Source organism: Polypterus senegalus, chromosome 1, assembly GCF_016835505.1.
Source record: "Polypterus senegalus isolate Bchr_013 chromosome 1, ASM1683550v1, whole genome shotgun sequence".
Lineage (NCBI taxonomy): Eukaryota > Metazoa > Chordata > Cladistia > Polypteriformes > Polypteridae > Polypterus > Polypterus senegalus.
This window is the reverse complement of record NC_053154.1, coordinates 270,230,957-270,243,264: the sequence shown is the minus strand read 5'-3', so window position 1 is coordinate 270,243,264 and position 12,308 is coordinate 270,230,957. Positions and strand designations below refer to the sequence as shown.

At 34.9% G+C, this 12,308-nt stretch overlaps 1 protein-coding gene across 5 annotated transcripts in view; it reads left to right on the top strand.

Moving 5' to 3' along the window:
- The window catches only part of wdfy4 (WDFY family member 4), a 235,119-nt gene that overhangs the window by 124,859 nt on the left and 97,952 nt on the right, over positions 1 to 12,308 (top strand). For all 5 annotated transcript variants that reach the window (XM_039773975.1, XM_039773981.1, XM_039773989.1 and 2 more), the window contains 5 exons: positions 601 to 727; positions 2,327 to 2,484; positions 5,052 to 5,290; positions 7,695 to 7,816; positions 7,950 to 8,141. In XM_039773975.1, the coding sequence (XP_039629909.1) occupies positions 601 to 727; positions 2,327 to 2,484; positions 5,052 to 5,290; positions 7,695 to 7,816; positions 7,950 to 8,141 (838 nt within the window). The remainder of the gene's footprint in view (positions 1 to 600; positions 728 to 2,326; positions 2,485 to 5,051; positions 5,291 to 7,694; positions 7,817 to 7,949; positions 8,142 to 12,308) is intronic.

Below are 12,308 nucleotides of genomic sequence, written 5' to 3'. Positions count from 1 at the left end.
ATCTTCTAAGTGAAAGAATTATGCAGACTTTTTATGCCTGCTCTTTCTGCTTTAAAATAAGTCCTGTAATGATTTCATAAGTTCTATCATGTATGTTGCATTGTTATGATATTGCTTTTTGCATTCAGAGTATTTTGTGTTAGTTTAAAATTTTTGGCAGAAACTCATCTTGTTCTGTATTTAAAATACTTTGAAATCTACCTTTATTTTAAAATCAGTCTTTATTTTGCAATCTATCTTTACTTATTTCTTTTAATACTGAAGGCTCTCCCATTGAAGTGTTATGATAATACTGTAGAGTGCAAGTGAGTATGCATTCCCATCAAACTGTAAGAATATTTAAAATTTGATGAACATTATTGGGCCCTTGGAAAGTTGAGTACAGTTGCTGCCGCACAGGTCTACAATCTCAAGTCTAATCTCAACTGAGGGGCAAAAGTATTTAACTTAGTTAAAGAGAATTGCTACTGTAAGTTACCTCAACTTGAATGCCCAGTGTTCACATTTGGTCTTTGATGAAATGATAATTTCTAATTTGTACCACTTTGCTGGATTAGATATATTTATAAACTAAAAAAATGTTCTTTTTTTTAATTTTAGTTTTTTCCAGAAAAAACTACACAGGAGCAAATATGCAGCTACCAAACAGAGATTTTGGAATTTGTAATGGATATAATTCGTATGACCTGCCAGGAAGAAGGAAAAACAACACATTTGATAAGAGAAGGTGAAATTTAATGAGGCCCATGCTTTTTCATCCATCAAGGACAATTGCTCTTCGAGAGATTTAATTCATTGTTAGCACACACAAAGCAGTATTTACTCATTGTGCTTATAAATTTGAAACATACCATTATGAGCATTTGAATTTTTAAACAATGGCTATCATTGCCAAAATCTTAAACTAATGTAGATAGACAACCTTTGCATTTGCTCTGGATAGCTAGACTCAAAAATCCTATTATCCTGGACAAATCCATAGGCCGTGGTGGCTTAAAATAACCTCTGATGTTGATTTTCACGTAATCTACCATAGTAATGATTTTACCTTTTTCTTTCAGTATATCATCAAGTCTAATAGCAGAATGTTAAAAAATTAGTAGGGCATTGAGATTTTCAGAAGTGCCATTTTTTCATATTGCCATTCAGTAGTTTAATGTTCATTTTGACCATTTGAGTACACCTACTTATAGAGATCTCCCTTTGCTGGGTAGACCTGTCCAGTACTGTTTAAGGCCTTTTTTTACTTCTGGGTAAGCTTGAGTTTTTTTTAGCCACGGACTCAACAAGGTGCTGCAAATATTCTTTCCTGGTCCATGCTGACTTGATAGCATTACACAGTTGCCAATTCTTCAACCCTGAGTGTCCCGTTCCACCTTATCCTAAAGTTGCTATATTGGATTGATTCATATTTTAGGCTGCCTCAGTAAATTCAAGTCATTTTCATTTTCATAAGATCAGCTTGAGGCGATGCATGTTTTCTGATGTAGCACCTTATTCTTGTGGAAGTATCCATTTTGAAAACTGGTAGACTGTGGCCATAAAGTGATGCATATGATCAGCAACAATGCTTGGGAACACTGTATCATTCAAATTATTATTAAGAGTTTAAATGTTTTGATGAAAAGATGTTAGTAGTGATTAATATTCCAAGTCCTGAGATAAGTACGACATATTAAAAAAAAAACAATGACTTTATAATTGCAAAATCTGAAACATAGATAGAACATTACTACGAGTATCAATAAAGAATTCATGAACACATAAAATAGCCTGCCATTGTAAATTTTTGACTGCATATATTGGAGTCTAAAAAAAGAACATTAGCTATAAATTCCTTATCATCAGTATAGTCAGAATTAGTCTTTGTTTGTTTGTTTCCACTACTATAATCTAATGCTATTCTGTGTCAGAAAGGGAAGTTTTATTGCTATAAGTGGAATGAAATTCTTGTTCAACCTTTATTTCTCCAAGCTAAAGTAATCTCTAATATTTAAATAGCTCTCCTATAAGAAGGCAGTGTCTAAATTCACTGAATCAAGATGTCATATAGTAGCATTTTATTTTTTGTTTTCAGTTAATGATTGAGACCCATGACATTCCAACTAAATAAAGTGTAATAAATGATCATAATATTCTAATGTTTGGTTTTTATACTTCATGTACTTCTCAGTTATGTTTTATGGTGATCGGTAGTGAATTATGCTATGAAAATACTACTCACAATTTACTCATACATGAATTTACAGTATTGTTTTAATCTTTAAAATAGATTTTATATGATTATACATCTGTAAGTGAAAATTTAAACTTTATGTTTTCATAGATGATAAGAAATCCATCTATAAACAACAAGGAAAGATTGCTATATTGATAGAAAATGTTGCTCTTTTCTCCAAAAAGTTGGTTGAGAAGCTTTACACCGAGATGTTTTCCACAGAGCCTCAAAATATTCTCATTTTCATTACCGAACAAATTGTTGTGGTAAGTTTCATTCTTTGAAAAACTGGAATACTTCTTATCTGATCATGTTGTTCCTTTACAACACCAGGCATGTAATAGATTTATTTATTGTGATATTACTTATCATTTTTTTTAATTTTCTTTTTATTGTGAGGTATTCCCCATCTGTAATGCTTCCTATTTTTTCCTGCTTCAAGTTCACATTTAACCTTTCATTAAGAAATATATTTTTACACAAAATCAGCAACCATTGGGGCTTTCTCCAAATCGAGCTATATGCCGATACTGTTGTAGAAATGTCAACTTTTCTTAGCTGAATTCATTAGAAAATGTATACAGTAATCCCCCTCTCTATCGTGGTTCAGCTATCGCACCCCTGCTACATCGCGGATTTAGTAATACTATTATTATCACTAGGCGGCTCCACCCCCTGCTTGCTTTGCTCGTCCACATCCTCGTTTGGTTTACCAGATAAACAATTTAAAGAGATTGTTATTTTCATGGGAATTGTTACATATGCATTATTTTCATTTTTACTTTAAAACATTTGTAAAAACAATATTTGTTCTTTATTTCCTGCCCGGGTGTGGTTAAATCTCTTTCTCGCGGCACTTATAATGCTCCCCGCATTGTGAAGGGTGGGGTCTGAACGCACGCTAAGCAGAAGGGGACAGATCAGCTACTGGCTTTGTGCTGCTTCTGCCAAGATTGCTGTTCTGTTTGCTCTGTGCGTTCTGAAGGAGGAGGAGGTGTGTGACGGCTGAACGCACACTAAGGAGAAGCGCTCGGATCTTGTGACGATCTCTTCGCTCAAGCCACCCCCCCCTTTCCCCCATCACTTCTGGAGGCACACTACATGGGGAGCTGAAAACAGGCTAAGGAGAAGTGAACTTTGTGCTGGCTCTGTGCTGCGTCTGCCAAGATGCTTTTTCAGCTTGTCGCTCTGCATTTCAATCATTTAAAAGCCTGTACAGCAGCTCTTATCCTGTCTCACTGCCTTGTCTTGCGTGAAGTTCAAATGTTTTGTAATTGAGAGATGTTACTCATATCCTTAGCCCGACATCCACATTAAATATATGTTTACAAAATGTGTTTTAATAAGTTTACATGTGTTTAAAGCGTGTGAGATGGGTATTTTAAGGCTTAAACTATAAAAAAAAAAGTGGTCTTTCTATATCACGGATTTTCACCTATCGCGGGTGGGTCTGGAACGTAACTTCCGCGATAGGCGGGGGATTACTGTATTGTTTCTGACAACTCCAATCAGATATAAGAAACATTTGAGCACTTAACAGAAAACCAAATAAATACAGAATCTATATGAATTTGCATTAATAAGTATCTTAATTTGCTATCTCATCTCTGATATTCTATATATGTCAAACCCACTTTCATTATGAAAAGTACAGTATCACTTTTTTCGTTACTATTAGAAAGTTTTTCAGATGGTTATGCTCAGAAGGAATTATAATAAACAGAGATTCTTGCAGGGACAAGCCCTCAAAACAAGCAGGAGCTAAAGATGGCTGCATTAGAGGCTTGGCAGAGAATCACCAGATAAGATACTCAGCACCTGGTAATGTCTATGAATCGCAGACTTCAAGCAGTCATTGCATTCAAGGGATTTGCAACAAAGTACTAAATTTGACTGCTTTAATATATCTGCCATTGCTACACCCCCAAGCATGATGGTGCCTTGAAATGTAGAAGTGTTGTAATTTGTACACGATGTGACCGAAATGTATGCAAATACCCTTAAATTAAACGTCAGCAATGTGCACTTTAATCATGTCTGAATTGTTTGATTTGTAATTTTAAACTGTGGAATAAAGGGGTAAATAAAGGGAAAATGTGTCTTTATCCCAAACCTTATGGAGGCCACTCTACTGTATATGCTTGAAGAGGATAGATCTCACGTAATCCTAATGCTCCTTACAAACAGACAATTTTCATATGCATCTGGTATGGTTTGTTTCATTTACACATTCTCTGTATTTTACTTACATATTCAGCAGCACTTCTGAAAGAAAAGATAACAAAAAAAGAAAACCAACACCTACTACAAAGGGCTCCTCACTGCAGCTTTACTTACAAGCATTTTTGGTTTGTCACCTCACCCACTTGCAATCCTTCTTTCATTTGATTCCCAGTGGAGTTTTGAGTACAGAACACAAGCTAAGATACATTTGTCTACGAGAGAGCATACTGTGTGTGCATATGAGCAAAATGTCACGTTACATCAAGTGAAGTCAGTCAGATTTATGGTCATGTGTACGTAGCACAGTGAAATGTCTCAAACGCCTACAAATTCTTATACTTGCTGTTTTGCATTCATTTTTGTACTGTATATGTTCAAAACTTGCACCCAAGAAGTGTTCTATCAAAATATTTTAAATAACTAAATACTTTTCCAGTTAGTTCAGTTTTAAAGCATTTACATGTTAGTTTAAAAGCTCACAGTGAGGGTTACTGAGCAAAATAAAAAAAAATATTGTGTGATCCCAGTAATAGTTAATGTAAATATAATAACTGTTCACATCACCTAATCTAGTTCTGTGAAGGATGTTAATATTTATTATTATTTTCAGGTAACGGAGAAGGCGTACTCTCAAAGGGAAACACTTATTAGCATTCTGTATAACAGTTTAAATAGAGTTATACTGTATTTTCTGTCACGATCAAGACAGTCATTATCAGATCTTCAAATGCTTGTCAACACGTTAAAAGTCTTGCAAGAACAATGGGACATTATCTTTGCAACCTACAATTCAAATGTGAACTTCATTACCTGTTTAATGCATTGTTTGATTCAAATTAAATCAGGAAAGTAAGTACCAGAATTCATTATTTATCATATTAATTTATTCTGAAATTAAAAACAACATCAGTTGAATTTATTACATTCATTTTTCTGTTGTTTGTTTTGTTTTTTTTTTGCTTAATTTTTAAAAATTGTACCAAGAAATAAATTGTAATATTAAACAAAAGACTATTCTTCCAAGTTTTATTTACTTGAATAGTAAGTTACTACATAATTCAATAGTCACTTATGCAAATCCTTTTAATCTTCAAATGTTTTAATGATTTAAATATATGTGTAATCCATTTAGGAACATCTTATACATTATTTGGAACTGATTTAAAGGAGTATGTAGTACATTTAAATATATTTGAAATATGAAACAACTTATCTTGTACCAACTTGAGAACTGTTTTGGAAATTAAATAATTAAGCACTGATTCCAGAATAAACTCCTGCAAAGGACAGAAATACAGTATTTTCTCCTAGCCAGTGCTCAATTAGTCTGGAGTCTGGACATGAACTGAACTGAAGGCTCCCTAGTGTTGAACTTACATGAATAGAACATTGGAGAGTGAGAACGAGAAAATAAATAGGAAAATAGACAAAGCAGGCCCAACTTTATTGTATATTATACAGTATGTAGGGGCTGTTAGGGTCTTGTTTATTGTTTTATTTATATGCTTGTGCACATTCTTTCCCTATATCAAAATAAAGACACGCTTCAATTTAAGTCAAAATAGGATCCACATTTGACAACAAGATATTTTTTAATAACAAGTCATTTGTATAAAAATATTAATTCTGTTTTGTGAATAATTAAATACCTACTGGAAGTTGTATGAATGCTTTTGTACTATACCTCATTTTTTGAGAGAACCTAATTTGGACATGAATTTCTCCATTTGATATTTTACTTGTTAGATATTTTACATCTTTCTAAATTAATGTAATGATGTCAAGGCCTGTTGAGCAGTTTCCTTTAAGCTTGCCAGTTATGTTGTGTCTTTTGTTAAAATAATTTTGATCATTTAAGTGTATATCTACACATATAATGGCAGCTTTAGTTATTTTTGTTATTCATGTTATCTTTGACATTCCATTATGAAGTATTTGTACAACCAGTTATTTAAATGTATGAACAGATACTGTATGTCTCATGAGATACTACAATAAAAAAATGTTCTTTTAGGAAAGGATTTTCTACCCGTGAGAAACGTCTATTAACTTGTCTGTTGTCAGTCTTGAATGATGTCATTTAAGTTTACTGGCTGAACAATAAATAGCCCTCCTGCTGTGATATATCAAACAGAAGGAGAAAAAAGCACTTCTCACTGAAAGTGCACTTCCCCTGCGGACTCACTAAACTTTTTTTAAGGCAACAGACATTTGCAAGCATAATGTCAAGAGCCAGACGGTGTAAATAAAGAGCCAAGTGTTGCATTGAAGCTGATGTCACAATGTGTGGAACATAGCACATGGAAGGAGAAGGTTTTTGACAAAATCCTCAGTAACAGAAAGGAACCAACTAATTCATAACCTAGTGTGCATTAAAAACAACAACCGTCGTTAGTAGAATCGATAGAGAGAGAGAAAGAAATAAAGAAAGAAACAAAGAAAAAGATTGTTATTTGTCCATGAGGAAACATTTATGCTAACAGAAACACCAGTAGAGGAAGCTCCATTTGAATTGGGAGGATATCAGTGCAATTCCACCATTATTTTTGTATTGAGAGAAATTATGGTGACCCTTTAATATTTTATAGTTCAGGAGTGCAATGGTCTCAGGCAGTGGCAGTGTAAACTGTACTTTAGATATTACAAGTTTTGACATCTTCCCCTGACACTGACGTTAGTTCTACATCAGAGTAGTCCTAGTATGGGGTTCAAAGGTAAAAGCACTCTTCTGTAAAAAAAAAAAAAACAAGTAAGTTTAGAGAGAGAGAGAGAGAAAAGAAAATGGGAAAAAAAATAAAGATTATCATTTTAGATTCTGACTTCTCTTAAGTACCCAGCTCAGGACATTTTATATAAAAGATGTTCTTATTTTAACGTCTTCCATGAATAAAGTATAGCAAAACTTCTGTTTTCAGAAAGACTGGAGACATTTACAAATATCAAACAGGCCTTAACTTTGAGGTTCTGCTGAGACTGTGCTGAATTATTATTGGGTGGCTGAAGGAAACACTCAAAATATTAGTAAATCATGTTTAGATTTGATTGTAGAAGTTAGTCAATGTCATTTGTCAAGTTAAACCCACAGTGAATTAAACCTAGAAAAAAATCTGCAGATCTTTTGCTCAATGCTTAGTAAAGCCAGTATAATATTATAGTAACTGTATATACAATATTACACACTTGAAACATTATTACGTTTAAAACTGTTTTCTTATTACAAGTTTTTTATTTATTTGTGATATTCATATTTTAGTGATCCTGATGGCTTTGGATGGAAAGTTAACAAAAAAAATGCAAAACGTTTTTTATTTAACTTTTTACCAAACAAGAATGTGGATACAAACATTGCAAGTGAAATACCAGATGCATTTGCAGGTAAATTACTTTCTAAAATGCAACCTTTCAAAAATACTGTATGTTTGTTTTATCCCTACTATTTCAGCTAATCTTGTGTTAAAATCTGTTTGATAATGTATAGAATATATTTTTATTTTGTTTTCCTTTCTAGTTCAGTCAGAACTCTTATACTTACTAGAATGTACGTGGAATAAAGTGCTGTCTGAGAGAAGACACACTTTAGAAGATACTTATAAAATTGATCTTTCAGTAAAGCAAGGACACACAGCAACTGGAGTGAGCATTTCTGAAATTACACCATTGTGGGAGGAAACGGCTAATAAAGCCTGGCAACAATTTGTAGGTGGGTTTCTATTTTTCATTCATTTCACTAGTAGTATTGATTGGTGAAATTCGCCAAAGTGTCTTTTGAAGAGAATATGCTCTTGTTTACCCTGTTTACTGAATATTTTGCTAGAAAACATTGTGTGGCCATCTTAGATTAACAGTTTTAATCTAGTGGCCCTTGTGAGGCCAGAATGACATCACAGAGCAGTAGCAGCCATGCACAGAACTTTCATGCATGCATATTGTAAGCAAACTCCACCTTACATTCAAGGTTCGACATGGTGTGCATTCAGAGATTCTCTTCTGCGTACCTCTGTTGTAACGAATAGTTATTTCAGTTACTGTTGCCTTTTTATCAGCTCAAAGCAGTCTGGCCATTCTCCACTGATTTCTGGCATCAAGAAGGTAATCTCACCCAGATAACCGCTGCTCATTGGATATTTTCCCTTTTTCATTTAATTCTCTGTAAATCCTAGAGATGGTTGTGCGTGACAATCCCAGTAGATAAGCAGTTTCTCAAATACTCAAACCAACCCATCTGGCACCAAAAACCATGACACGTTCTGGGTCACTTAAATTACCATTCTTCCCTATTCTGATGCTCAGTTTGCACATGCGCATTGTAAGCAAACTCCACCTTACATTTAGGTCACTGCCTGATGTGCTTCACACATGCATGACGTCACTACTCCAAGCCAATCTGCACCCCACAAGAATTATAAAAAAAAAAAAAGTTGCAGTATTTTTGTTTGAGGAGTGGATTATCTGACAATATTAACAATATCATGAAAATACTTCATTGTTCTGCATGTATTCATTATACATTTTATCTTCACTGCTAGCCTCTTAACGCGCACACGTACCGGTCCCGAGACATAACATCGGTTCAAAAACGTTACAGTAATGTGTGCATGCCCATCTGCCATGCATTTCGACACCCTACCCATCAAATGAAACTTCAAAGTCTCGTCTTCCGATGATATAAACCATTTTGACACACAACAACCACAGCACTGACACTAAAGCCTTTTTTACAGAGAAGTACATACTTTTAAGAGTTGACTGTGCCTACCTTTGAAGACCCCCTGCAAGTCAAACATCAATATTTCCGAGCAGTATTGATCCCATTGTGTCCGTAAGGCTCCAGCGAATATAATCCAGTAAAACGATTTAGGTCCAAAACACACGATATATTCTCAAAGGGACAAAAACTCCAGAAAACGTTTCATAACTTGAGACCACCTAAGTAATTTTTTTTCACTTATATTGCTCATATTAGACGTAATTTGTTTCTGTCGGCGATAACCATGCTACCGCATGAAACACGGAAGTGTTAGCTTTCGAAAGACACCTAAGTTGGCCAATTACGACGGGTCTGGGGTTGACTGGCACCTCGCATAGCCAACCAGTGTCGCAGAAAGCTTAGATGATGACGTCTACTTCAAACTCTGGTAGAATCTACCAGTTTGATTGGACATTGTGACTGACACTCAAAACTTACAGCCAATGAGCAGCCGAGCATTTTGATATGTAACTTGCTATACTAACTTGTAAACAAAACGATCGGAGCTACGTGAAGGTGGCATTTGTGCCAGTCTGCAGAGTTGGTGCGTGGTTGTTTATTGTGATTTCGCCAAGTTTTTTCGCAGTTTAAATATAAATAAAAGTAGAAGTTTAAACGTAAATAAACGCTCGATTAAATAATAGATGCATGTACGCGTTGCGAAAGTATTCAACCGGCATACGGGACGTGTAATGGGAGAGAGCAATGTGCCACGCCCTTGTGCTTTCTGCTTGCTAGTGATTGCTGCCATCAAGTGGCACATGGAAAAACGCTGAGCTGTGTTGTAACAGTTTGTAAAAGAAATATATATAGTTTGTGTGCATTTTATAAAAAAAAAAAGTAAAAAATAAAAAATATAAATATATTTTTGGCCCATAACTTGTATTGACTATTTTTACATAGAAATGTGTATTTTTTATTGTTTTTATTATGGAACATGAATTTCCATAACTAATAGAATGACACTGTGTGTAGATATAGATTCCTTTAGGTGTAAGCTTTCAGTAGAGCCCTTATTGATATATGTGGGTTGAAGCATTCAAAAGTTATTACACTTTTTCCATACGTTCCAAAATGTGGATAATGGTCCCTCTAAAAGCCCCTGGGCATGCCCACATAAAACTGGTGTAAAAAATGTCATTTTTACAGGTATTCTTTTCAAATTTGAAATTTGAGTAGTCAACAAGTTATTCTGTTGGTACATAGTGTGTTTCTGTCCACACCTACCTACTGCAGCTTTATTTTCCTTTATTTTCATAAAAAAACTTAGGCGAGAACAAAAAAATTCGTTTTTTTTGTGAGTTCTAATGTGCATAACTTTTGATCAGTCACACCTACAGTGATTCTGACTACTAAGGGTGAAACTAGAGAATGTTACCTTTACAAAGAGACCAAACATGTGTTTATACTCCAGATAGTTCAATAACAGCAATGATTCTAATTTGGAGAGGTCGAATTACAAGCGATTTAGCAAAAATTACCCCGAACTAGCTTAAGCATATTATGCTCCTCAGTAGGTAGCACAGATCGGGTACTGACAGGCACAGCCCCCTGAGTGTTAAACATTGACCCCTTGCATCACAGACTCTGGGTGTGCAGGTACGTATCGCTACACATATATTATCTGACGGTACTCCAAATCTCAAAAAGCGAGGTTCCAGTAACCCAAACCAATCTTTGAGTTGGCCTGAGCTGCAGCCAACTTGCTGCACACCAAGTCCATATAAGTGGATGAATGCATACACAGTAAGCCATAATCAAAACAAACCTTAGGAGCCTAACTCATAGATCAGGTTATACTTTTGGCCACAACTATCAGTTCAGCATAGTTGGCAGATACCTTTCCAGCCCTTGGGGACACTTGAAAGACCATTGCACTATTTATTCCCACAAAATAAATGAATTCCATGTTTCCGTTTGACTCCAATCCATTTTGCCAAGTCCAGCAATGTTCCTGTACATTTCCATGATTTTGCCAAGCTCACAGCAAAGCAAACTCCACAGTGTTTGCTCATCACTATTCTATAGAAACAAATGATAATACTGGATTAGAATAGGACTTAATTGGTTTTTTTTCATGTGCAGCATCAGGCTGTAATGGAAGTGTTTTTGTTTAATCAGTGACTTGGCTCTTGCAAAAATCCTTAAAGAAAGGTGTCAAATATTCAAGGTTCCTGAAACATATTGAAAATATGTATTTTTAAATAACTTTTTAGAATATATTATCATATATTTTTTTGTTTGAAATACATGTAATTTGGAAAGTGAATCTTTGCTTCATACTTCTTATACTTCCAAATGGTTTACTTTGTTGCAGCATATACACTCACTGGCCACTTTATTAGGTACACCTTGCTAGTACCCTTTTGCCTTAAGAAACGCCATAATTCTTTGTGACATAGATTCAACAAGGTGTTGGAAACATTCTTTAGGGATTTTTGGTCCATATTGACATGATAGCATCACGCAGTTGCTGCATATTTGTCGGCTGCTCATCCTTGATGCAAATCTTCTGTTCCTCCATATCCCAAAGGTGCTCTTTTAGATTGAGATCTGGTGACTGTGAGGTCATTTGAGTACAGTGAACTCACTGTCATGTTCAAGAAACCAGTCTGAGATGATTTGAGCTTTGTGAAATGATGCATTATCCTGCTGGAAGTAGCCATCAGAAGATGGGTACACTATGGCCATAAAGGAATGGACATGGTCAGCAACAATACTCAGGTAGTCTGTGGCATTTAAATGATGCTTAATTGGTAGTAAGAAATATCCACCACACCATGACACCACCACCAGACTGAACTGTTGATACAAGGCCGGATGGATCCATGCTTTTATGTTGTTGACACCAAATTACCATGTGATTGGCTGGTTAGATATTTACATTAACAAGCACTTGAGCAGTTGTACTAAATAATATGGTCAGTGAGTGTACACGTCTCAAATGACTTGTATATTACCATCCTATATGTACACTGTGCAAGTGGTTTTCTATAGGGACCCTGTTTATTTTTCAAATTTAAATTTGGTGGCTTTTCATGAATTCATATTTATTATAATTGATCTTTTTAAATATCTTCATAAAATAAATGTGGTGCTAATGGTGTAAATGTTCAATAA